A 27,946-nucleotide genomic window follows, 5' to 3' on the forward strand; every position below is an offset into this window, starting at 1 on the left:
ACCCTGGGCAAGTGACGTAATCTCTCCGTGTCTCAGTTTCCTCATCTGTAAAATGAGAGGAGTGGCCTCAGTGGCCTCCCTTCCAATTCTAAGTCTAGGGTTCCCCAGAGTGGATAGAGGCATGTCTTTTGAACGTGTCTATTGGAAACGTTTCCCTTCTGTTAGTAAAGTCAGATATTCCTTCCCTAGGCCTTCCGCTTATCACTTGGCTTATGGTTTCTAGCAGGTACTCGGGCCAGTGACAGAATAAGAGTCAGAAACTAGGAGAGACACAAGCAGAGACGGGAAGATGACCAAGGCACCGGGAGAGAGAGCTGTCCCGATCGTGCTCGTCTCCGCAGCTCTCATGGAGAGCCTTTGGCTGCCCAAGTTCATCTCCCAAAAGGCCGGACCTCGTGTGAGTAATTACAGGGGTTTCCTCTGGGCAGAGCCCTCCGAGGCTGGCTTCCCATCTCTCCCTCAAAGACGCCTAATGGAATTAAATGTGACCCCACTGCCGTTCCACGCAGTGACTTATGTCGCTGCAGTCAATAAAGCCCGCGCTGGGATGGAAACGAGATTATGGGTCAGGGAAGAGTGGGCAGTCTGCTGCGCTGCCTCCGAGGAGTACCTGTCGTCACGCTCCTTCACACATTACTGCCCTTTTCACTTCCGCCAAATTACACCTGGCTGGCACAGCGGAGAGTCGGTCTTTAAATTTGTTATTTAGATCGGCTGCTTCAGAGGCTTCTAAATTGATGGGCATCCCCCAAGTTATGCAGATGACAGGATTAGTAGGAGTTTTCAGAATGAGATATTGTCTTTCTTTGGGGGTGTCTGTTACTCAAAGGGTTAGGCCTTGAAGGGGGCTGTCCTTAATGACCGTCACAAACGTGTTTGCCGGTGGTGGGGGTGGTGCTGGTGAGAGAAGATGGTATAACAAGATGTTGGCAAGAAGGGCCTTTGCTATCTGCCCTTGAAATGAGTAGTGTGTGAATAAGGATAGTCCCAGCCAAGAAGGAGATTTACCTTGCATGGGTGAGGATCAACTCCATAGGTTTCCAAAGTCTGGGCTTTTCTCAAAAAATTTAACTCTGATGTTGCCGGTGTCTGACCACTGGAATAAAGAAAAACAAACAAAAAAGGCTAGCTATCAAATTTTATTGTTTCCTAAGGCAGAATCCTTATCAAGACATGCTTAGAGGAAGTCATATGCCTTATTTCTTCTTCAAAAGAACTTTAGGAACTCTTCCCTTTGGGAGTTAGGTCATTTCAGGAAAAAAACAAACAGCTAGCAGCGTTCGCATCCCAATGGTGCGATCCATGGTCCTTACCTTCCCACTGATGAGGAGCACACGTGTGTGCCTAAGAGATTGCCTTCTAAACAAAAGATAATTGATAAAAATGTGTTTTTACAAAAGATCTCCTCGCTGCTATAATTTCTTATATCCTAAATTGCCTCTGATTCAGCCTAATCCATTTTTATTTTGATTCACCTGCTTATTAGCTGTGTGACCTTAAGCAAGAGCCTTAACCTCTGTGGACCTCAGCATCCTGATTTGTAAAATGAGGGGGCTGGAGTAAATGGCCTTTAAGTCCTATGTCTATCAGCCTATTTATTAGGTCATATCTGTGAAAAGGTACCTGAACACAACCATTAGGAAACAATTCAATATACCTATTGATAACTCCATAAGGACAGTTTTGTTTTTGTTTGAAATTTTTTAGCTGGGGAGTTGATGTCAAAAACCATGGTGATCTTAAGTAGAATCTAGACTCCAAAAAGCCATTCTTCTTCAGGGATGTCAGAATCCCTTGAATGACATTCATTGCATAAACCAATTCTAGCAGTAGGAAAATAAAATATAATAACACAAATATAAGTATTTTTTGTCTTTGTTTCCTTAGCTTTGAGTACCGTGAGCTAGGGCACATAGTGATATATCATAAATCTCTTGTATATATTAAAATTATTATTAATTAACATTCCTTAAATTTTTTTAGTTCCAAATTCTCTTTCTCTTCTATCCCTCTACCACCCAAGGAGAAGGCAAGCAATATCACCTCAATTATACATGTAAAATCACAAAAATTTCCCCCCAAATTAGCCACATTACAAAAAAGCAAGAAAAACAGAGAGTGAAAAAAATTATTCTTCAATTTGCAATTAGAGTTCATAAGTTCTGCTTCCAGAGGAGGATAGCATTTTTTTTTACCATGAATCCTCTGGAATTGTCTTGATCAGTGTAGTTAAGTCTTTTACAGTTGATCATCATTACAATAAATAACAAAAGTATATAATGACTTCTTGGTTCTGCTCACTTCATTTTGCATCAATTCATATAGATCTTCCCATGTTTTTATGAAACCATCCCACTACCTACATCATTTCTTATAACACAACAGTACTCCATTTCCAGTACAATCTGATGCCACAACTTATTCAGCCTCTCCACAATTAATGAGCATCTCCTTTGACACCACAAAAAGAACTATTGCAAATATTTTTGTATGCATAAATCCTTTTCCTTTTCTTTTGATCTCTTTGGGATCCAGACCTAGTAGTACTATTGCTGGGTCAAAAGGGAAGTGTGTAATAAATCTTGATTGACTGATAGGGCAAAGGAACACATAAAAAATTGAATTTTTAATAAGAATTTAATAAGAATCCTTATAGCAAAGACATTTCTAATGACTGGTGGGCAGGGCAGAAAGCAGCCCATTCTTATTTCTTATTTGCCTCAAATAACACAGCAGGTCAATAGAACAATACTTTGAAATATGCCCAGATTTCAGTAGGATTACTTTTTGAATTGGGCAGAGATCATATTCTCTTCTTCAATCCTTCAGTTATTAAGTAGATTAAGTGCCTGTTATTTATTTGTATTTATAGATACAACATATACAATATAGATAATTGTATTTATAGATTACCCTTATACAGAAATGCAATTTTTAATGCCATATTAAGTCCATGCCATATGTGGGGGATTTTTTGTTTATAAAAGTTTTAAATATTAAATGTTACTCTAAAGGACACTAATAAAACTGGCTAGAAATGACAAAAGCACCCTGTTGGGGTTGGGGGAAATGAGGTCAAACCCTTATAAAATGGAAGCAATCTTTTAAAGGAGAATGAAATTATATTGTGTTGTTTTAATTTTTTAAAAATCCATTATCCCAATTTCTTAATAGGGGTCTTGACAAACACCTGTAAATAAAGCTGCAATTCTAACCAGAAGAAAACAAAACAAAACACCACTGTACTATATAGACTGGGAAGGGGAAGCAAAGAAGAAGACAAGAACAGGGATTGTGTGACTTTTGACTTCCTACCCTCAGTTCCTGGCACATGGTGGGCCTTGGACAAATGCTTGTTGACTGAGTGGTGTAAAGACCTACAAAAGTCCATGCATGATCAGTGCCCAATTGTGCCTCCATTCTGGTCCATTTCTCCCTAATTCCAGGCTAACATCCACTCAGCTGTTGAATGGACATTGCAGGTCTAATGATATCACTTTTCTATTCTGAAAACTCCAGTGGCTCCCTATCATTTCTAGGATCGAAGACAAAATCTTCTGCTTGGCTTTCGAGGTCTTTCCTAACTTGTTTCCTTCCTCCCATTCCAGTCTTCTTACTCCTTAACTCCACTCCAGATACTCTTAGCCATGGGGTGACACTGGCCTCCTTGTTCCTGGAGTCAGACCTTCCATTTTGGGATACGGTTGTACTCCATGCCTGAAATGCTCTCCCCTTCATCTCTGCCTCCTGGCTTCCTTCGAGCCTCAGCTAAAATTCTACCTTACATAAGACATTTTTTTCTGATCCCTCTTAATGCTGATGGCTTCACTTTTCATCATGTATTTATCCAGTTGCAAGCTGTCTCCCTCATTAGACTGTGAGCTGCTTGAGAGCAGGAACTCTTTTGCCTTTCTTTGTATCTCAGTGCTTAATAATATATGTTAACTGACTGGCTAAAATAAGTGGTTAAATAAATAAAAAGTAATAACAGGAGCTTAGAGGAAGGAGCTCTCATCTCTTTCTTCCTTCACATGGTTCAGTGGAAGTTGAATTATACTAGGTTGGTGGCTGAACTAAGCCGCTGAATTATGTTACTTTGAAACCTCAGACTGGGCACCAGAGGGTGCTGGTACACTAGATACTTATTTTTCTGGAGTCTCCTTTTAGTGGCAGATCTCACAGGGATAGAAAATCTAGCCGATTAGGGCTGAGGCCTGACAAGCAGACTGCCTGTTGTCTCACGGCTATCACTGACTCTGAAGGATGGTGACTTCATCAACCCACCCCTACCCCACCCCCAAAGCGGCTCTAATTGGCATCCATATCGGGGGATTCCCCAACAATGGGCTTCTTTCACTGTGTCAGTATGGATGGAGCTGACTTCAGTGATTATGACAACTAACAATATGCACGTCTGGTTATCCAGGGGCCCCGAGTTCCACTAAGCATCGTTCGACGCTTGTCTATTTCTATGCTTATACTTAATATGCTTTTGGGATGAATTGATTTTCTTCTTACATAGAGGACAAGTCGAGAGCTTTCTAAGAGCTTACTTTAAGTTCTGACCTTTAATCCGAGGCCTCATTTCTGCCCCAGCAAAATGAAAGAAGTCCCTACAGGGAGACTGATGAGCAGTAATGAGGTGACACTGAGGAAATATGACTTTAGGTCCTGTTACCTATAGAAGGGTCTAAGGAATAGAGTAAAGGGCTCCTTCTGAGATAGTTGTCTGAAGGATTCGGAATTAAACTTTAAATCGTGGAGCTGAGGGGGATCTACGTTTAGGATAGTCAGGAATACGTCTTTCCCTCCCTTTTCCACTTCCCCCTGCCCCAATGGTCAGAGAGGATCCATATTCCTAGTCCTGGATCCTTAAGGAACTGGATAGAGTATGGTGGATGGAGGCAGTGTGGTACAAGAGGAAAAGAGATTCAAGGAAAAAGAATTTGGACTCTGAGGTTCAATCCAGGTTCTGTGTGACCTTGGACAAGTCTGTGTGAACTCGGACAAAGTCATTTAATCTCTATGTGCTTTGGTTTCCTCATCCATGAGAAGGGAGAGCTAGAGGACCTCTAAGGTCCCTACCAGCTCTAAGACCCCACAGAGTGGTTGCTGTGAGGAGGCAGCCTTCTAAACAAGAGGACATCCTCCTGGAAACCCAACCACAACTGTCAATCAGCTCTTGCCCTGAGCCCCAAATCTGGCTATGCAGAAGCCAGCTGTCACAAACTATTAATAAAGTTTCCCCAAAACTGTTCTCTTTCCTTGTATATTTTCCTCTTCTATTCTTTTCATCTAATAAATCTTTTCTTTCTTTATCCTTTCTTCTCCCTCTCTCTCCTACTTCTGGGTTTCTATTTCTCTTAGTCAGGTAAATGTTCAAAGGTTAGTTTCTCTCCACGATGCTTTCCCTAAATTTCTCCCTAAAGGAATCTTAAACAAAATGCAATCATAACCTTCTGCTCAGACCCAAAATAAAGACAATTTTTAAATTTTGTGCTGGGGAAAGCACCTACTAAATCTATGGTGTATTAAAGAGCTTTGGTGTTGGAATCAGAGAATCGGAGTTCATCCTAGCTCTGCCATTCTCCTACCTTTGCGACCTTGGGCAATTTGCTCAATGTCTATGGGTCTCAGTGGTCTCATCTGCAAAATCAGGGCGTGGGGCTAGAGGTTCCTTTCAAACTCTAAGCCTATAATCTTATGGAAAATTTCAAGACATGTTGCAAAGAGAAGAAGGTTGTTAACCAGTGCTTTATGGCTCTGGGCACTTTAGAGATGAGAACAACAGTTATTGTAGGATAGTAAAATGAGTTCTGGTCAGCCAAGTCACAGTGTCTTGGGTTATAACCACATAGGCTACACACCTGAGTTCAGTCTTGTGGATTTCGGCAATTTTCCTTTCCAGCTTCTCTGAGTGTTTAGGAAAAAACTGGAACTTGGAGCTGTAGCCCTCTGGATGCTTCCCAGGGTCATAATCCCCAATCTCAGCTTCAAAAATAAACGGGGAGAGAGAAATGAGGGGGAGAGAGAAGGGAGAGATGAGATTCATCAGTCTTAAGTAGAAGAGAAAGTAGCAAAGGACAAAACATTGATAATGAAAGCACAAATGAGATTAATAAACAACAGTGGTTCTCAAACACACCTCGGGGTCTGACAGGGAAAGGGAGAAGGGAGAACCAAAGGTGCTGGCCTGCCGCCCTTCATTAGCAGTGAAGAATTTTCATGCTCATATGTGTTAAGTGGACTGCCAGCAGAGACAAGACTCTATTTTGAGATCTGAGACAACATCATAATTTAGCAAATGAGCTAAAACTCAATCGTGGGAGCCACAGCTAGTCTAATGCAAATGAAATTAAATGAGCATTTGTTGAGTACCTATTGTGCACAACAGTGGATTAGAAAGCTCCAAATTCTAAGTTCTTCACTGACTTAACTGTACTAGGGCTTTCTCTTCCAATAACTGGAAAAAATTGGAGACAGTCCAACTTTATGATCACTAAGATTATTAGTATGATCCGACTGTCTTATGGAGCCCTTTGATGGTGGGGGTGGGCAATGACACGTCCTGCAAAGTGCTCTTGAATGATTACTCTTTGTCCAGCACTGCCCCCCTCCCTCATGAATTCCTGTTGGCTCAGAGGGAGGCTGAGCCTGCCAGGCAACCTTTTCTTAAATACTCCAGAGACAGGAAGCTGCAAAGGATGCTGGGAAGAGGTGGCGGATATATTTCAGGAACATTAGGATTGTTTCTTCCCTTTTCCCAGGCAGTTTGCTCTTGGTTCTATGCTATTTAATATTTTTATTACTGAGTTGGAAGAAGGCATAGAAGGCATGCTTCTATCAAATTCACAGATGAAGATCAATTCTATCAAATTCACAGATGAAGATCAATTCACAGATAGAGATGGGAAGGACAGCAACTGACTCGATGGATGACAGAATCAGGATCCAAAAAGATCTTGCCAGGCTTGAACGCTGAGTTCAATGGAAGAAGATGAAATTTAATAGAGATCCATGTAAAAATCTGACACTTGGGTTTAAGAAAGGAACTTCCTAAGTAGAAGATGGGGAAGGTATGGCTGGGGAAGCAGTTCCTCTGAATCAAAAAGGTTCTGGGAATTTTAGTAGGCTCATTGTGAGGAAGCAGTGAAAATTAATGAAATCTTATGGGGAAGCTGGGTGTCTCAGTGGATTGAGAACTAGGCTTAGAGATGGGAGGTCCTGGGTTCAAATATGGCCTCAAACACTTCCCAGCTGTGTGACCCTGGACAAGTTACTTAGCCCCCATTGCCTAGCCCTTAGGGTTCTTCTGCTTTGGAACCAATACCCAGTATTGATTCTAAGACTGAAAGGAAAGGTATTTAAAAAAAGGAAGTTAATGCAATCTTGAACCGTGTTGAGAGGTATAATATCCAAAAACAATAAGGTGACAATCCTGTTGTACCCTCTCCTGCTCAGACCATATCTTGAGTATTGTGTTCAGTTCTGAGCATCATATTTTATTTATTTTAAAGTGACTTGCCCTGGGTCAGACAGCTAGCAAATGTCTGAGGCTAGACTTGAACCCAACTCCTTCTGACTCCAGATCTGGCTCTCAATTCCCTGTGCTACTTGGAGCACCACATTTTAGAGAGGAAAGGATAAGCTTGAGAGTATCCAGAGGAGGGAAACCAAGATGCTTGAAGGAGCTTAAATTCATGCCATATAAAAAGATATGGTGAATAAATAATTGGGGGACAACCACTTCATACCTATCAGATTGGCCAATGACAGTAAAAGAAAGTGACAAATGTTGGCGGGGATGTGGCAAAAATTGGACTCTAATACATTGCTGGTAGAGCTGTGAACTAATCTAACCATTCTAGAGGGCAATTTGGAGCTATGCCCAAAGGGCTATAAAACTCTGCATATCCTTTGATCCTGTAATACTACTTCTAGGTCTGTATCCCAAGAAAATCATAAAAAAGAGGAAAGGATCTGTTTGTACAAAAATATTTATAGCAGCTTTTTTTATGGTGATAAAGAACTGGAAATTGGAGGGATGTCCATCAATTGGGGAATGGCTGAACAAATTGTGGTATATGATGGTGATGGAATACTGTTCTGCCGTAAGGAATGATGAATAAGATGAATTCAGAAAGAGCTGGAAAGACTCACATGAACTGATGCAGAGTGGAATAAGCAGAACCAGAAAAACACTGTACAAGAGCAATACTGTGGAATGACAGACGTAGCTATTCTCAGAAATACAACAATCCAGGACAATTCTGAGAGACAAAGAATGTTCTCTCCCTCCAGAGAAAGAGCTGCTGGAGTATAAATGCTGATCAAAGTATAGGATTTTTTCACTTGTCTATTTGGGTTTTTGTTTTTATAAGATTACTCAGTTACAAAAATGAACAATATGGAAATGTTTTGCATGATGATACATGTGTTACCCAGATTGAATCACCTGCCAGGACCAGAAGGGATAAGGGAAGGGAGGGAGGGAGATAAGTCTGATCATATAACTTCAGAAAAACTATATGGAAATTTGTTATTACCTATGTAATTGGTAAAAAAAATAAAATACCCTAACCTGCGCCCCCCCCACCCCCCAAGACTTGGGGGATAGGTGGGCAGGGATGACAGCTGTCTTCATGTATGCAAAGGTCTATCATTAAAATTGTTCTTTTTTTTTTTTTGAACCCTTACCTTCTGTCTTGGAATTAATACTGTGTATTGGTTCCAAGGTAGAAGAGTGGTAAGGGCTACGCAATGGGGGTCAAGTGACTTGCCCAGGGTCACACAGCTGGGAAGTATCTGAGGCCAGATTTGAACCTAGGACCTCCTGTCTCTAGGTCTGGCTCTCAATCCACTGAGCTACCCAGCTGCCTCAAATATTGTTTTTCTTAACCTCTACCCTCAGAAATAGAAGAAACATGCAGAATTTACAATAAGGAAAATTTAGGACTAATGTTGAGAAAAACAAGAGTTATCTAAAGTGGAGCAGACTCCTTTGGATGTTAATAGGAAGGACTTTTGAGTAAATGACTGCTTATTAGGTATGTTGTAGAAGATGCCTTTTTTTAAAAACACCGTCTGTCTTGGAATCAATACTAAGTATCAGTTCCAAGGCAGAAGAGCGATAAGGGCTAGGTAACTGGGGTTAAATGACTTGCTCAGGGTCACACAGCTAGGAAGTGTCTGGAAGTCAGATTTTTTTTTTTTGATAAAGGTGGTATGAGATATTCTTCTAAGTTTCTTTCCAACTCTGAAAGTGATTCTGAAGGCACTTTGTTTATAGGCCCCTGTTGTCTGGGAAGTGAGAGCTCAAAATTACACAAGAAATTAGGAGGAAGTAAAGCCAATTTGCTCTCTTCTTGAGTCCAAAAGAATCCAAATTTCTGGGTTTAGTAGCTTGTATTTTTACTGCATATTCACACATGGTGAACTTGTGGTTATTTAGCAAAAGAGATCAGATTCCCTCTTTAAGATAATTCTTTTAGGGATGAAACTTTGTTATGACCATGAACTACTAGGTTCATTGTCTGTGCTTAATTTTCAAATTCGAAAAGCAGAAAGCATCAATATTGCACATGAATGAAGAAAAATATTTAAAAATGAGCTTAATAAGGGCCAATATAAATCAAATGTTTTAAAATAACATCCAGGCTGAGGAAGGCTCTCTGTCTTCAAAATTTAAGACTCAGAGAACATGAGTAAGCAGTCTGCTGATGACATCATGGTCTGAGAAATTTCCCTAAGGGTTTCTAAAGAGAGGCCCAAGTAGCATTTCCTAGGAAGTCAAGACCATGGGACAGGATTGCCCTTTCTGTCTCTGTGTTCTATATTTTGCTGGCTGCATGCCAGGCAGGCCACCGTCTCTTGTGAGTGAAGTCATCCAGAATTGTCTCAGGAGACAGTTTCTGAGAGTCTACAGTTTTCCAATTCATCCCCTAATTAAAAATCTAGTTTTTCTGTGGAAAACTTTAAAGATAAGGCTCTAGCATGGTCAGTGTAGAGGACATGTTGGTGGACTTATTTAGGCCTATTTAGCTATTCTCCCCCCCCCCCCCCTTTAGTTCTACTTTGCTCAGTGTGACCCGTATCCTGGGAATTCTGAGTTAGGCCAAAGAAATGAAAAGTTTGTATCAAACTTATTCTACTCTCCTCAAGAAAAGTTAGTTTCAGAAATCCCTGTGTGCATCTCATGTACTGGCTTTCAGGTGGTGAAGGATGCTTTTCACCAAATACTATTTTCAACATTGAAGGCTAAAGGGAACGGGTCTCTCTTGAGTACTGGATCCAGTGATACTCCAGACTTTCAAGGATGAGGCTGGACACCAGGGAAATCCAGGTTCATTCTCTGGTGGAATAATAACGTTGTGGGGCATCTAGGTAGCCCAATGGATAGAGTGCTGGGCTTGGGATCGGGAAGACTCATCTTTGTGAGTTCAAATCCAAAGTTGGACGCTTACTGGCTGTGTGCCACTTTTCTCATCTGCAAAACGAGCTGGAGAAGGAAATGGCAACCCACTCTAGTATCTTTGCCAGGAGAACCCCAAAATGGGGTCATGAAGAGACAGACACGCCTGAAATGACTAAACAACAAAAATAACTTCATTTTTATCAGTAAGGCACAGTGGAAAGAAAGGGTGCTGGATTTGGAGTGAAAAGAATCCAGTTTGCATCTCAGCTTGGCCATTTATTAGTTGTATGACCCTGAGCAAGTCACATCCTTGTGGAGGCTCAAGCCCCTCATTTGCAAAATATGGGCATTGGACTAGATGGCTTCTCAGGACCTTTCTAAGTCTATGATACTACGATCTAAGGCAGGGGCCCAAGTTCCTAAAAGGGAAGCAGACAAAGCCAATGAACTCGATGGGAGTAGGGCCTTGGGTCCCGTTTATGCCACAGCATCCTGGGGCTTTCCGAGTTGGGCTCCGCAATGCATCCAGGTAAAAATGCCTAGCCCATGACCTGTTTTGGGTGACACTCCATTTGTATTCATGAAGCAATGATTTGTGGTAACTGAAATAATATAATCAGTACGTAGCATGAAAAGCAAATTTATCCTGTCAAAAAGCATTACCTTGAAGTATATAGGCTGCTAGCAAAGCAGCATCCGATGTCTTACAGAGGAGGCGGCCATGGTAGAGATCTCTTTTGATCTGTAGGAAGACTAAATACCTGGAGAGGGAATGAAGAGTGATTTCTTTGATTGTTTTAAAGACATAAAATATATAATTCAAGACAACCAAAATCTCTGTCAGAATGCTTTCACTTCATTTAAGAGAAAACTCTAAACTGGCTCACACCCTCCCCAAAAGAAAAATGCACCTTCCATCTCTGTGGAGTCTGTTTCATGTACTTGGCCCTGATCTGACTTATGGTCCAATTTAAAACAATCTGTCAGCCCTGTTCTGTGGCAGAGTACTCAAAAAAGATATTGCTTTTCCAATATAAGGCAACTAATTCCCCACTTGGCCTGGAGTGGGAAGATCTCAACCAATCCGGTGCTGAGAAAGGAAAACTGCCCTTGGAGAGGTGTAGTTTCAGACTTCTCTTTCATTCCAGGCTGTAAATTATGTTGCTTAGGAAGGATTAGGAAGGTGAGAGCAGGAATACGTCAACTCCAAAAAGATTTCCGATCTGACTGACCATAAGCCCTCTAAAAACCACAACTAAGCTTCAAGACACGACCCGTGCACGAGGAACACATCTCTGACCACAAGGAAATGCGCGAAGGGTTTACAAGAAGTTTGACAGCAGGCAGAGGCAAAAGAAACCTGACAGTTAATCAGAAACATATAGGGAGCGCAGTTCAAAGTACAGATCGGAGACATGACACCCCAGGGGGAAGCTACCATGTCGGGTGTAATGGATCCTCCGGCATATAGTTGTCAGTGGATGCTGTCTGTTCCAGGAGAAAGGAGGCTGGACTTGGAGTCGGAAGACTTTGGCATGGAGTTTAGCCCTGTCAGTCTTATAACTATGATGCTGGGCAAGTTATTTAAATCATTTAAGTTATAGCTTTCAGGCCCTTCTGCTACAAAATGAGAGGCTGGCCTGGATGACTCTCTAAGGAGCCTTCTAGGATCCTATTTAAAATTTCACAGTCCCTCTCAGAAGAAACCAAGCAACGGACATTGAGACAGCCATTAAAAACCTCTACTGACTGCAGCTGCTGGGATCTCTGTGTTCCCCAATCTCTTCTAATAAGCACAAAGCCACTCCTGTGGGTCCCGAGTCTTAGACTTTGATGTCAGAACACATGAAAGGTTGGTAGGTCCCTGAGAGGGGAACAGGAGTCTGATAAACATTCCTTCGCTTTCATGAGCTTGTTTTAGGAAGAAATGGGGCTACATTTTGCACAATTCCACCGCAGACATCTTGAGGAATGAAGGGTTGAACCTTTAACTTCATATTTAGCTCGATACTGTGGCTCACGATTTTACTGTAAACTGCTCATCCCCAGGAAAATGTCCAGGAGGTAGTCACTGTCAGGTATTATTGTCATCCTCCTTTCTCCCCTGGCTTTGGGACTTCTATGACTTTCCCATCCTGCCCCAGGATGCGCCAACCTCATCACCCTGCAGGATCCCATCCATCTAGGGATTCTACCTCATTAGATATTGAAGTTACTGGAGAAGACAGGGAGCCAGAGCAAGAGCCAGGAAAGCCCTTCATCCCTCAGCTTTCAAGAAATTAATAAAGTGAAATGAAATGATGGTGTGGTTCTACCTTGCTGGACCCTTCAAATAGAGTATTGGTTCCAAAGCAGAAGATTGCTAAGGGCTAGGCAATTGGGGTTAAGTAACTTGTTCAGGGTCACGCAGCTAGGAAGCATCTGAGGCCACATTTGAACCCAGGACCTCCTCTCTTTAAGCCTGGCTCTCCATCCACTGAGCCACCTGGTTGCCCCATCCTCAGACTTGTACTAAGATACTGAGCGTTTCCTTTGCATTTCAAAGACCCTGCTGCCCTTTCTCCAGCTTCTCGGTATCATCTTTCTCCCAACCTTTGGCTTTTCTTAGGTGCCAATGGAGTATAGCCCCTACTTACATAGAAGATCCTAGATTTAGAGATGGAAGAGACTTCATTTTTTTTAAACCCTTACCTTCTATCTTGGAACCAATACGCAGTATTGGTTCCAAGGCAGAAAAGTGGTAAGAACTGGGCAATGGGGTTCAAGTAACTTGTCCAAGGTCACACAGCTGGGAAGTGTCTGGGGCCAGATTTGAACCTAGGACCTCCCATCTCTAGGCCTGGCTCTCAATCCACTGAGCCACCCAGCTTCCCCTAATGGAAGAGACTTTAGAGGTTACCAGCCTCCTTGTTTTACAGATGACTAAACTAAGATGTGTTCAAGGTCACACAAGAAGTACGCATATGAAGTAGAACTTGAACCTCCATCCACAAAAGCCGATGCTTTCTCCACTGAATCACATCTCCACAAGTGTTGATTAAGTTCTAACTACACAAGACCCTGTGCTCAACACAGATGTCGGCTGAGAACCACACAGCGTTTTAAGGTTTTTGAAATAGTTTCCACGAAGGGGAAGGATTGTATCCCAGAGTCTCTGACTTCAAATCCAGCCCTCTTTCCACTGGATCATATTTCCTCCACCAAGAGAGCTCACCAAACCATGCTTCTCTCTACTTACTTTGCTGCTCACCATGCCATAGTGTATTGTTTGTGGGAGAGGGAGATATTTCTGTTTTGATTACTGCCCCTCAAAAAGACTTGTGCAAAAATATTTATAGCTGCACTCTTTGTGGTGGCAAAAAATTGGAAAATAAGGAGATGCCCTTCAATTGGGGAATGGCTGAACAAATTGTGGTATATGTTGGTGATGGAATACTATTGTGCTCAAAGGAATAATAAAGTGGAGGAATTCCATGTGAACTGGAACAACCTCCAGGAAGTGATGCAGAGCGAAAGGAGCAGAACCAGGAGAACATTGTACACATAGACTGATACACTGTGGCACAATCGAACGTAATGGACTTCTCTAATAGTATAGCAATGCAATGATCCAGAATGATTCTGAGAGACTTGTGAGAAAGAAAACTCTCCACATCCAGAGAAAGAACTGTGGGAGTAGAAACACAGAAGAAAAACAATTGCTCCATCACAAGGGTGGATGGGGATATGATTGGGGATGTAGACTCTAAACGATCACCCTAGTACAAATATCAATAATATGGAAATAGGTCTTGATCAATGACACATGTAAAATCTAGTGGAATTGTGTGTTGGCTAAGGGAGAGGAGTGGGAGGAGGGGAAGGAAAGAACATGAATCATGTAACCATGGAAAAAATTTCTTAATTAATTAATAAAATTAAATTAAAAAAAGATTACTGCCTCTTCCACACCCTTCCAATAAAGCAGCAAGATTTGTGATCTGGATATAAATGCTTCATTCCTCCTGGGCCTATGTGATGTTTTGTCTTTCCTTCACAACTGTTTCTCCATGCTCACACACAAGGGCAGTATCGACTACAGGAAGGGGGAACAATCATGAAATGCTGACTATGTGTCAGACACTGATGCAAAGTACTTTACAAATATTAATCTACTTTATCCTTAAAACAACTCTGGGATGTGCTATTATTATTCCTACTTTATAAATGAGGAAACTGAGGCAGACTTAAAGGTAAAGTGCCTGGCCCATAGTCACAGTGTTTGAGGTTGGATTTGAACTTGATCTTCCTGGCTGAAAGTCTATTGCCTTATGCACCATACCATCTAGCTGATGAGAGACTCCAAAATCAACGTGTTAGGGGAATAGCTGCTTGCTAGACTTCTGGGGACGGGTAAGGCTGGTGTAGTCACTGTGGTTGAAGTCAGGCTGTCAGACCCCTATTCCCAGGAAAAAATAGTTCAGTGGTCTTCTGTAACTTGTGACTTTCTGGTGCTACCTAGAAGCGACACTGGCAGTCCAGACTTCAGACTCCTGGCCCTTTATCCAGCACACTTATTTCCACAGGGAAAAAGCCTCCTAGTAGGGAGAGTCAGGTCCTAAATTAGTCAAAGAGAAGCCCTTACATTGTCCAAGACAGAATTGGGCATTCGTAGATCATGTTTTTATAGTGCTGGTGCTTTACAGAATGCTTTCTCTAGAACGAGTCTAAGCAAGATGGTCATCCTCCTCCTTTCTCCCCTGGCTTTGGGACATCTCTGACTTTCCCACCTTGCCCCAGGATGCTCACTGGTGGGAGACCTCATCATCCAGCAGGTTGCCATCAGCCCAGGGGTTCTGCCTCATTGCCACCCTCTGTGCTTCTGACTGGAAGGGGAATCCATGAACCCCCAAACCTCCATTTAAAAAGGGAGTTTAGGGGCAGCTGGGTGGCTCAGGAGACAGAAAGCCGGCCAGGTCCTGCCCCTCTCCCAACCTTTTAACTTCTTTTTGTGTGTGGTCTTCCCCTTTTGGATTGTAAACTCCTTGAGGGCAGAGAGTTTAGTTTTTTTTTTTAATTTGCATCTCCAGCACTTGGCACATTGCCTGGCATATAGTGGGTACTTAAATATTTATTGATTAATTTTGCAGATGAGCCAATAAAAGCTCCCATGGATGATCTTCACAAAGAAACTGAAGGTCAGACAAGGCAGCACTCCTTATGAAACATGTTCTGATTTTGCCTGTTTTTTTGGCTTCAGATAGCTTTCACATCATTTCCAGTTTTTGTTCCAAAGCTAATTTAGCTCCAAACCTATGGGAGTATGAATCAAGCCCTACATTGTATTAGCTCAGGCTGACTGTAGGGCCAGCAAACCAAGGGAAGGGAAAATTGTATTTTTGAAAGCAAGATAATTTTCCAGAGTAGTTAGATCCTGAGGCATAATTTTTTTGCCTAGTAGTTGTCTCTTTCATTAATCAAAACCTTAAATACCTACTACGTGCAAGAAACTGTGTTAGGTACTTGGGATATTTTTTGTTTGTTTGGAACTGGGATTTCTTTGGTGCAAGGAAGCCCTAGTATGGGAACTCCTTTCAACAACAAAGCAAAGCTATGAGGTCAGTTAGGTAGTACAGTGGATAGAGCACCAAGCTTGGAATTGGGAGGATCTGGGTTCAAATCTGGCCTTTGACACTTCCTAGCTGTGTGACCCTAGACAAGTCAATGCTGGTTGCCTAGTCCTTGCTCTTCGGTCTTTGAATTAAGGTTTTTAAAAAACAAACAAAGCAGATCTATAACTATTCTGCAAGTTCTTAGGGTATCAAAAAAAGTAAAGTAATGCTTTTTCACCTCTTTAAAACATCCTTTAATCTTTGTCTTAACTTTGTCCCTGAATATACAGCCAGAACTTGTGAAGGAGAGTGGGGCACCCTTGATGTCATCTGACCTTTCTTTAACTTTTCTAAGTACATCTTTGTTATTGTTAAGTTGTTTTTGGTCATGCCCATCTTTTTGTGAACTTTTTGGGGTTTCTTAGAAGCAAAGAGAGTGAAGTGATTTGCCATTTCCTTCTCCAGCTCATTTTTTATGGATGAGGAACTGAGGCAAATAGGGTTAAGTGACTTGCCCAGGGACACATAGCTAGTAAGTATCTGAGACCAGATTTGAACTCAGCTCTTCCCAACTCTAGGCCTGGCATTCTATCATATTATCTCACTGTACCTTTATTACAGCTATAGTCACTGATAAGAGTTAAAGTGAGGGGCAGCTGGGTGGCTCAGTGGATGGAGAGCCAGGCCTAGAGATGGGAGGTCCTGGGTTCAAATCTGACCTCAGACACCTTCCTAGCCTAGTGACTCTGGGCAAGTCACTTAACCCCCATTGCCTAGCCCTTACCACTCTTGTGCCTTAGAACCAATACACAGTATTGATTCTAAGATGGAAGGTAAGGGTTTAAAAAAAAAAAAGAGTTAAAGTGAGTGCCTCCCCCCACCCCCAACTCTGTCTTCTGTTACTCAGACAGGGAACTCTATTTATTACTTTAAAAATGACAAAAGAGATTAATCAGGGCTTGGCAACTAAATTTATCACCTGGGAAGAGTCCAAGTAATAAAATGAAATGCAGCTCTCCATTCCCTGACTTCATCCCTTCTCAGCCGGGTTTTATAAGTCTGCTAGGTAACGGCTGAGGCAGGGGTTGGGAATTCAACATGAATATCACCAGAGAAGATCACACTGACAGTCCTATGCCTTCAACAGCCGACCACTGGTACCACTTTTCTTGCTATCAACAGTGACTTGAAAGGAGAAAAGAACCCTTTAGCCCTAAGGCCTGGGCCAAGAGACCAGAGAAAGGACAGACAGCAAGAATTAAGACCAGACGACATCACTCACTAGAATTCTCGGTCTCCCTTCCCAAGTCTCTCTCCTCTCCAGGCCATAAAGGACTTAGCTGGCCGAAGTTATATTTCTAAAAACACAGCAGTATGTCATTCTCTTGAAGCTCCAGATGCCTCTAGGATCTAATACAAATTGCTCTGGTTGGTGAGGAAAGCTCTTAATTAATTGCCTTCTGCCGACTTTTCTAATCAATCTCCTTCCCTCTCCCCTCCCTCCTTCTCCCCCTCTTTCCCTCTCTCTCTTCCCCCCACTCTTTCTCTCTTTCCCTCCCTCCTACTCTTTCTCTCTCTCCCTCCCTCCTTCTCCCCTTCTTTCTTCCCCCCACTCTTTCTTTCTCTCCCTCCCTCCTTCTCCCCCTCCCTCCTTCTCCCCACTCTCTCTTCCCCCACTCTCTCTCTCTCTCTCTCTCCCTCCTTCTCCTCCCTCTCTCTGCCTTCCCCCTCTCCATCTCTTTCTCTTCCTTCACTCTCTCTCCCACCCTCCTCCTCCTTCCAAAACCAGCCAACTGGGTTAACTGCTAGACAACATTCTAAACCCTCCTCCCTGTGCCTTTGAATACATAGATTTCTTAAAAGCTCAGCTCAAGTGCCATCTCCTACATTTTAATACTAAGAGACAGCATTTATATATTGTGTTAAAGTTGCAAATACATATATTAGGCAGTTGGGCAGTGGACAGAATGCTAGGTCCAGAATCAGAAAGACCTGAGTTTAATCTGGTCTTAGACACTTACTAGCTGTGTGATCCTGGGCAAGTCACTTTACTCCATTTGCCTTAATTTTCTCTTCTGTAAAAATGAGCTGGAGAAGGAATGGTAAACCAGTCGAAAATCTTTGCCAAGAAAACCTCAAAAGGGGTCATGAAGAATCAGATACATTAAAAAAAAACCCACTGCTTAACAACAAACATATCTCAGTCAGCCAACTAACATTTAGTAAGTGCCTATTATGAGTCCAGCACTAGGCATACCAGAAAAACTCCAATTCATTACTGTTCTCAAGAAGCTCACAGTCTAATGGGGGAGACAATATGCAAACAACTATGTACAAGCCAGATACATACAGGATCAGTTAGATAATCTCAGAGGGAAGGCAGGAAGATTAAGAACTAAGAAAGACTTTGTAGAAGGTAGGACTTTAGCAGGGAATTGAAGCAAGTCAGGAAAATCAGGAGGTAGAGATGAGGAGGGACAGTGTCACTGGGTTACAGAAGAGAGAGAGAGAGAGAGAGCAGGAGGAAGGGAGAGACACAGAGAGACAGAGACAGACAGGAAGGCACACAGAGAAAGGAAGAGAAAGGAAGAGAGAGAGAGATAGAGAGAGAGAGAGAGAGAGAGAGAGAGAGAGAGAGAGAGAGAGAGAGAGAGAGAGAGAGAGAGAGAGAGAGAGAGAGGAGAGGGAGGGAGGGAGGGAGACAGAGACAGAGAGGAAGACACACAGAGAAAGGGAGAGAGAGAGAGAGAAAGGGAGGGAGGGAGGGAGAGAGAGAAAGGGAGAGACATAGAGAGACAGAGACAGGAAGACACACAGAGAGAGGGAGAGAGAGAGAAAGAGAGGGAGGGAGGGAGGGAGAGAGACAGACAGACAGGAAGACACACAGAGAAAGGGAGAAAGAGAGAGAGGGAGAGAGAGAGAGAGATAGAGACAGAGAGAGAGGGAGAGAGACAGAGACAGAGACAGACAGGAAGACACACAGAGAAAGGGAGAGGGAGAGAGAGAGAGACAGAGAGAGAGGGAGAGAGAGAGACAGAGACAGACAGGAAGACAAACAGAGAAAGGGAGAGAGACAGAGAGAGGGAGAGAGAGAGAGATAGAGAGAGACAGAGAGAGAAGGAGAGAGACAGAGACAGAGACAGACAGGAAGACACACAGAGAAAGGGAGAGGGAGAGAGAGAGAGAGGGAGAGAGAGAGAGACAGAGACAGACAGGAAGACACACAGAGAAAGGGAGGGGGAGAGAGGGAGAGAGGGAGAGAGGAAGAGAGGAAGAGAGGAAGAGAGGGAGAGAGGGAGAGAGAGAGAGAGAGAGAGAGAGAGAGAGAGAGAGAGAGAGAGAGAGAGAGAGAGAGAGAGAGAGAGAGTGAGAGTTGTGTTTCCTCATAGAATATAAACTCCTTGAGGGCAGGGACTTATTTTTTATCTTTGTATCCCAAGAGCCTACCACCATGTCTGGCATATAGTAAGTACTAAATTAGATGATTATTTTTTCTAATGATTTACCCGTCGAAAGGTTGGAAAAGAGATGCCTTTATTAGATAAGTATAATATAAGGGTGAAAAGACAAAGGACATTTTGAGGTTATTCCTGACTACTGTGACTGGTAGTTTCTGCGTAATGACTAAGGTTTGTTTCCCCATTAATCAACCAATCTATATTTATTGAGTCCATTATTAAAGACCTCTTCAATGAAGCCTTCCCTGATGACCCTAGCATAAAGCTCGCTCTCTCTCTCTCTCTCTCTCTCTCTCTCTCTCTCTCTCTCTCTCTCTCTCTCTCTCTCTCTCTTCTTTGAATTTCAAAGCATTTCCTGTCTACACTACCCATTTAAGGTAAAGTATGTGCTGCCTGCCTTAGGTTGGCAGCTGTATTTGTATGAAGATGTCCCTTCCACTAGACCCTAAATTCCTTAAGGGCAGGAACTTTATGTGTTATACCTCTTTCCATCCATGCTGCCAGCAGAATGGCTTGCAGAGGGGCCTCCTTCATTCCCCAAATATTAGTTTATGATATGGATGTTTCCTCAGTAAAGCTAAAACAAATATGAATAAATTATGAACTTATCCTTCCTGGTAGAAACAGTGGCCTTGGCTTCCCTGGGAAAATTTCTGTGGTATAATTTGTGAAGAATAGGCAGTGACACCTTGTTCTCTATGGCTGTCTTGGAAGGAGTTTGGCAGGGCAGAGTGTGGTCAGGTGAGAAATGGGGGTGCTCTCCTGCTTATTCTAAGAGAGGCTTCCTGTTGATTTATGAGTAGCCTCCTGAAGCATGTACCACTCATTTAGCTCTTGGATGTTGGGGAATGATAGAGTAGAACAGAGAAGAGATAGAATAAAGAAAGGATCAAGGCTTCAGAAGCTGTTAAATGTGAAAGGAGAAAGGATCTACTTGTACCAAAATATTTTTAGCTTCTCTTTTTGTGGTGGAAAATAACTGGAAATTAAGAGGGGTGTCCCTCAATTGGGGAATAACTGAACAAACTGTGGTATATGATGCAGATGGAATACTATTGTGCTATAAGGAATGATGATTTCAGAAAAAAACTGGAAAGATCTGCATGAACTGATGCAAAGTGAAATAAGCAGAACCAGGAGAACATTGTACACAGTAACAGCAATATTGTGGAATGAATATAGCTGTGATAGACTTAGTTACTCTCAGCAATGCAATGATCTAAGACAATTTGAGGAACTTATGACAAAATGCTCTCCCCTCCAGAGAAAGAACTGTTGGGGTAGGAGTGCAGATGAAAGCATGCCATTTCCTGCTTTAGTTTATTTGTGATATGATTATTCTCTTACAAAAATGATCAATATGGAAATATCTTTTACATGATAATACATGTATAACTCAGACTGATTTATTTGCCAGGTCTCAGAGTGGGGAGGGAAGGGAAGGAGGAAGACAATCTGGGTCATATAATTTTGGAAAACTTACATGGAAATTGATTATTACATGTAATTGGTAAAATGAAATATCTTTATAACAAAAGAAGAAGCTATCATAGGTGGTCTGCCATTTTGTTAAGTTTCTTTTAAAAATTTGTTTTTATCAGCGCCTTTTGGTTTTTATGTCACATCCATTTCTGAACAAATCCCTCCCTAGTCCTCCACTCGGTAAACCATTCCTAGCAACAAGGATTTAAAAAGAAAGGGGGAAAAAAGCAGAACTAACTTGGACATCAAACCCATCTGACAGTCAATGCAATATTCCATACCCAGAGTTCCTCTACAACTAGGATGAAGAGAGTTAAGCAGCTTATCTTGGGTTCCATGGATGTAAAAATAAAATGATCAAATAAGCATTGCTTTATTTTGAAGTGGGTATCTGGGTAGTTTGTCCTAAGTTATCTACAGGTCCATGTCACTGACTGCTTCCATTAAGCTTGCCAGCTAGGATTCAGTATGATAGATGTCCAAATCCAAGATTAAACAATAAGAATGAATAATAACAATAACTAATATTTATATAACACCCACAACCACCCCAGGAGGAAGGATTATTATCCCCATTTTGAAGATGAGGAAACTGAGGTTGAGGTGAAGTGATTTGCCCCAGGGTCACACAGCAATTAAGTGTCTGAGGCCAAATTCTACCTCACTAGCATTCTTTTTTTTTTTTTTTAACCTGTACCTTCCATCTTGGAATCAATACTGTGGATTGGCTCTAAGGCAGAAGAGTGGTAGGGGCTAGGCAATGGGGGTCAAGTGACTTGCCCAGGGTCTCACAGCTAGGATGTGTCTGAGGCCAGATTTGAACTTAGGACCTCCTGTCTCTAGGCCTGGCTCTCAATCCACTGAGCCATCCAGCTGCCCTCCTCTCTAGCATTCTTGACATGAGATCATCCAGCCCCAATTTCCAACGAGATCCATTTTCCTAATCTGTAATATAAGGATAATAATTCCACTACTTATTTCACAGGGTTGTTACACTGAAAGCACTTTTGTAAACTGAAGGGCACCGTGTAAATGTGATGAGCTATGATTACTGTTGTTGTTCAGGATACCTTTCCTCTATTCATGCAGTGAGACAATGGATTCAAAGTATTTAGCAAACTTTAAAAGGCTACGTAATGCCAGCTGTTATGACGACGACGACGAGGATGATGCATTTCAGGATTCTGAGCTTGTAGTCAGCTAAAATTCCTGCTTTTTCCTTCAAGCTGTTATCCAGCAACATCTCCCTTATCCTGGATTTGTGCAGTTGTGTTTTTCACTTGACTGCAAGACTTTACACTTATTCCTATTACATTTCATCTTGTTTAGCTTAAACCTGTTACTGCAGCTTGACAGGATCTTGATTCTGTCATCCCGTGAATTAGCTGTGTCTCCCAGCTTTATGCCATCTACAAATGTCTTCATCCGAGTCACGGAATCAAACGGGGACAAAGCAGGACCAAGGACAAGGCCCCGTAGCAGGCCACCAGAAGGCTGCTCCCAAGGGGACCAGAAACAATTTGAGAGGATGCAGTGGCCAGAATACCGGGATGCTGGACGGCCTCAGACTCCTAATAGCTGTGTGACCCTAGACAAGGCACTTAACCTTTATTTATTTTATATTTTGAGGTTTTTTTCCAGTGACATGATTCTTACTGTCTCCCTCCCCTCTCCCAGAGTTGACAAACAATTCTACTGGCTTATACATATATTGTCATTCAAATCCGATTTCCATAGTATTCAATAGCACGTAACCTCTGCCTCAGTATCCTCATCTGAAAAATGGGGATAATAATCCTCCCTCCCAGGGTTGTTGTGATTAATTAGGAGGAGGATGAATTATTATTGTTTAGTCTTGTATTGGGATATCTACTCTGAATCCTATCTTGGGAGAAGCAGTACATTGTTAGTTGTCAAAAACTCTGGGGGTTTGCTGACTCAGCCAGTTATAAATCCACCATCATTTGGCCCTTCTTCTTTCTGGTCAATAAGGATAATCATCATCAGAAAAACCCAAATTTGTATTGCATTGTATTTTTTAAAAACACTTATTTTCTGTCTTAGAAGTGGCGCTAAGTATTGGTTCCAAGGCAGAAGAGCTGTAAAGGCAATGGGGGTTAAGTGACTTGCCCAGGGTCACACTGCTAGGAAGAGACTGAGGCCAGATTTGAACCCAGGACCTCCTGTCTCCTGGCTTGGCTCCCTATTCCCTGAGTCACTCAGCTGCCCTTATGTAGCATTTCATCACAGACTTTCTTCACAATAATTATATGAGACAGGGTAATGAAGTAGGCAACGGAAGAGAAAAGAGTAATAACAACAATAGTGACTATTCTATAGTTCTATATCATAATACAAATAGCTCGTTTTATCTCCACAACAGCAGCTAGGGGAGAAAAGCAATAAGTGCATCATTATCTCCATTTTTACAGATAAGGAAACTTATTTATGACTTATCTAAGCTAACACTGATTGTATGTTTGAGGCTAGATTTGAATTCAGATCTTCCTGACTTGGTTTCTTGCATCTCCTATCTGCCTCTCAGGAACTGTCCTTATCCACCGGCCAAACTTTCTTCACTCTTGGGACAAGGTGATGGTAGATAGTCTATGACTATACCAGGACCGCTAGGGGGCGCAGTGTAGACAGGGCCAGTCCTGGAGTCTGGAAGACTCCTCTTTTCAGTTCAAATCTGCCCTCAGATGCTTCCTAGGTAAGTCACTTACCCCTTTTGCCTCAGTTTCCTCATCTTTAAAATAAGCTAGAGAAAGAAATGGCAAACCACTTGCAGTATCTCTGCCAAAAAGACCCCCCAATCGGGTCTCAAAGGGTTGGCTACCACTCAAAAACAACTGAATAATATGGCTATATTGGTCTACCAGTTCAGGAATTCTTTTAAAAAAAGCAATAAAGTTTATCTGACATTACTTATTCTTAGGGAAGTCAATGATCACTAATATCCCTTCTGAGTGCTCAGAAACCATTCTTCTTAGCGGTCTATTTTAGACATTTGCCAGGGGTCACTATTGAGCTAATTGACCTGGGATTTCTATAATTTCCTCCTTTAAAAAAAAATTGGGATAGCCTATCTGCAGCCTTCCACCATTCTTCTTTTTCTTAACTTTTATTAAACCCTTATTTCCAAGGCAGAAGAGTGGTAAGGGCTAGGGAGTCGGGGGTAAGCGACTTCCAGGATCACACAGCTAGGAAGTGTCTTGAGGTCACATTTGAACCCAGGACCTCTTGTCTCCAGGCCTGGGTCACCCAGCTGCCCCTCAAAATTACCTTTTAATCATGTTTATTCTACCCATACCAGTTTAAGGATTATTTTTCTGGATAATAATGACCTGCAATTATACAGAGTCTTAAAGCTTGCAAAGTGCATCACAAATATGGTTTCATTTTATCCTCACAAAAGCCCCGGGAGATAGATCCTACATTATCCCTTTTTTTACAGATGGGGACTGAGGGAAAGGTTAAGTTATTTACACAAAGTTGCAGAGCTAGGAAACGTCATGGGCTGAATTTGGGCTCAGGTCTTTCTCACTGGAGGTCCAGCCCTCTATTTTTCTTTTTTTTAATTTAGAAATGTGTTTATTTTGTTAACTATTTCCCTTTGACCTTTTTTTACATTTTTAATATTCATTTTTTAATGCTGCAGTCCAAATTCTCTCCCTTCTTCCTAATTCTTGCAAAAGCAATCTGGGAGCCCTCAAATTTGCCAGCCCTCTATTCTACTGTGCTATCGAGTTGCCTATAGAGAACATAGAATGAAAATAGAATCCCCTTTCTTCTTCTCATACACTAATGATATATATATATATATATACACATATAATAAATTGCCAGGCCAATTCCTTCTTTGAATATACTTTAATACTCTGAATACATTTGATTAGAATTTTTTTCAAATTGCATTTCCCCCCAATTGCATACAGAAACAATTTTTAACATTTGCTTTCTGACACCTTGTGATCCAAATTCTCTCCCCCAGGTGGCAAGCAATATAAGTTATAAATGTGCTATCATGCAATACAGATTTCTATATTCTGAATAACTTTAAATATGAATAAACTTTAATACTTGGGATATTCCTTAAATAACCCTTTTCGTTCTTAGCAATTTTTTTTTTGTGAGTATCTCTTCATTCTGGGATTCAACCCTATTCTTACAGATTTGAATCACACTTTTATATTTATATTTGGCTAGAGGTAAGCTCCTTTCAAGTAGGGATTGTTTTATTCTTTGAATCTGTATCCCCAGCACCTAGCATAACTCCACGTACACAGTTGGTGCTTAACAAATACTTAATGACTTATTAATTGATTCATCTTTTGCATAAATCATTTCAAAATTTTATCTTGCTCAAGGGTTCCCTGTTCTACTACAGAGATTCATTACATTCCCCTTACCCCATCTTTTTTTTCCTCAAAGGTGTTATTTGATATAATTAAGAAAAAAATTCTGCTTTTTAGCAGCCTCTATAGATTTTGAGCCATCTTCCCCTTTAGAGTCTAAGGCTATCATTTTCCTGAACTTCTCAAATCTGCTTTCCTATTTTTCATAAAAAGCAATGTATGAAAGTGTGGGGAGGTAATTGGTACAGCCAAACCCAGACAGCTCACCTCCCACACTCATACACAGTTAAAATGTCCACAATTTTCTTGGGAAGTTTTATTATTCTAATGATCTAACACATGCATGTTGGCAATTTAAAACTATTTGCAGTAAATTCAAACTACATTTCCAGGCTTATTTTACATGACTCTCCTTTGTATTTTCTGCATTCTGGCCAAATTCCATAATTTCATCCTTTCCTTCCCTTCCAATGTGTATTAGAAGAGGTCATTTCCCATGCCTGAAATGGATCCCTTCCACATTTCTGTCCACCGAATTACTTCTCTTCTGTCAAGAGCTGGATGTTGGTGCCAGTTCTTTCACGGAGCCTTTGTCAGCTCTCCAAGACAGAAATGACCCTTTCTTTTGTAGAATCTCTCCTGTCTGTCGAGTCTCTCCAGTACACTAATCACATCTTAACTTGGGTCATAATTGGGGGTAGGGGAGCAGGGCTTAGGCCAGGCTCGTGATTTCAGTGATATAAGGAATACTCTAGGAGGATCCTTCTTTAGAAACTTTTCTCTAACATACAGCCTTGGAGAGTTACCTAGAGCACTGTCACATTCATAGCCTTGCCCAGAGCCACATAGCCTGGATATCTCAGAGGAAAGGCTTTAAATCTGAATTCTTCTGACTCTATCTATGATACCACAATGCTTTCTTGTATTACAGTTATTTGTATAAACGCTTATTAGCTGTGTGAACCCTGGCAAGTCACTTAACCCTGTCTGCCTCAGTTTCCTCATCTGCAAAATGAACTGGAGAAAGAAATGGCAGGCCGCTCCAGTATTTTTGCCAAGAAAAAAATCCCAAATGGGGTCACAAAGAATTGGATGCAACTGAAAAATAATTGAACGACAAAACTTATCTCCTACTTTGTGAGCTCTTCAAAAACTTGTGTTGAATTTAGATTTTCATCTTTATTTTCAGCAAAGTTGGCAATGTAATAGAGTGGTTAGGAAGTTGGCCTCAAAGCTAAGGAGGTTCCAGGTGTGCCTCTGATACAAACTGACCATGGGACCCCGGGTTCCTTAACCTCAGTTGTCTAGGCCACTCTCTAAGCTATACTGGGAGTTCCCTAACCTGGGTCTCCTCTTTACTACTGAAATCACAGTCCTTGCTCTTGTTCGAGGCACTCCAGATACAAAGGAGGTGCTTAATAATTGCTGAACAGAATTAATTTTACATCAATGCTCAGTTCCAATGACCCCAAAAGCCATAATTAAAATGTACACTGTGGAGCTATCTTGGCTCATTTCTTAGCTACTCTAAGTCTAATACCTCAGATTTAGGTCAAGGATTTCTTTCAGCTTTAATGTGTTTTATTACTTATGACCTGCTTATACATGGGCATGTGGCTTTTAAGGACACAGAAAGCTGTCAGGAAGTCTTATCTGGCCAAAAGGATCAGAGGACAAGCTAAGAAGATAAGCTTCAGGGCTAACTTGATCAAGATTCTCAGGCCACAATATCAAATTTTTGGAGCTAGTCATGAAGATTTATGGGCAGCCAGGTGGATATCCTGGTGCAGTGGATATCCTGAAGTCAGGAAGATTTATCTTTGTGCGTTCAAATCTGGCACCAGTCACTCCATATATGTGACCCTGGGCAAGTCACTTAACTTTGCCTCAGTTTCCTCACTTGTAAAATGAGCTGGAGAAGGAAATGGTAAAACTACTCCAGTATCTTTGCCAAGAAAACACTGAATAGGGTCACAATGGATCAGACACAGCTGAAATGACTGAACAAGTTACTTACGCTAATCCTGGTGAACCAGATCTATGGCTGATTCGAGAATCATATCATTTTGTATATAGAAAAGTCTTACAGATTGTTTTATTCAATACTCTCAGTGAACTAGAGCCTAGAGAGTTGAAGCCACTTGTTCAATGTCACATAGCTAGCAAAATGGCAGAACCCAGTCTAGAGTTCTTTTTAATACACTATGTTGCTTTAGGGGAGTTAGGTGGCACAACATATAGAGTGCTGGGCCTGAGTCAAGAAGACTTACCTTCTGAGTTAAAATCTTGCCTCAGACTATTACTAGCTTTGTGACCCTGGGTAAGGCACTTAACCCTGTTTGCCTTAGTTATGTCATCTGTAAAATGAGCTGGAGAATGAAATAGCAAACCACTCAGTGTCTTTGCCAAGAAAACCTTAAATGGGGCCATGAAGAGTCAGACACCACTGAAATGACTGAATAACAAAATGCTGCTTTACCTGGGAAAACTTCCATGAACTTATATAATGACACCAGGTCTAGAAAACTGCATTGTTAAGGACTAAAACAATCAGATTTTTTCTTAATGCAGAGCAAAATTCTATGTATTTTGGGAACTTCTGGGAAAACTCTCCTGAACCACATAAGACAAATCCCTTTAATT

General features: G+C 41.6%; 1 protein-coding gene across 11 annotated transcripts in view; it reads right to left on the reverse strand.

Moving 5' to 3' along the window:
• The window catches only part of FRMD5 (FERM domain containing 5), a 372,966-nt gene that overhangs the window by 34,789 nt on the left and 310,231 nt on the right, over positions 1-27,946 (reverse strand). For all 11 annotated transcript variants that reach the window (XR_008914907.1, XM_001362983.3, XM_007472454.2 and 8 more), the window contains exons 5-7: positions 11,078-11,175; positions 5,868-5,991; positions 1,009-1,096 (exon numbers count right to left, since the gene is read on the reverse strand). Coding sequence is in view for 10 of the 11 variants with exons in the window: in XM_001362983.3 (XP_001363020.1) it covers positions 1,009-1,096; positions 5,868-5,991; positions 11,078-11,175 (310 nt within the window). In the remaining variant the exon portion in view is untranslated. The remainder of the gene's footprint in view (positions 1-1,008; positions 1,097-5,867; positions 5,992-11,077; positions 11,176-27,946) is intronic.

Source organism: Monodelphis domestica, chromosome 1 (assembly GCF_027887165.1).
Source record: "Monodelphis domestica isolate mMonDom1 chromosome 1, mMonDom1.pri, whole genome shotgun sequence".
Lineage (NCBI taxonomy): Eukaryota > Metazoa > Chordata > Mammalia > Didelphimorphia > Didelphidae > Monodelphis > Monodelphis domestica.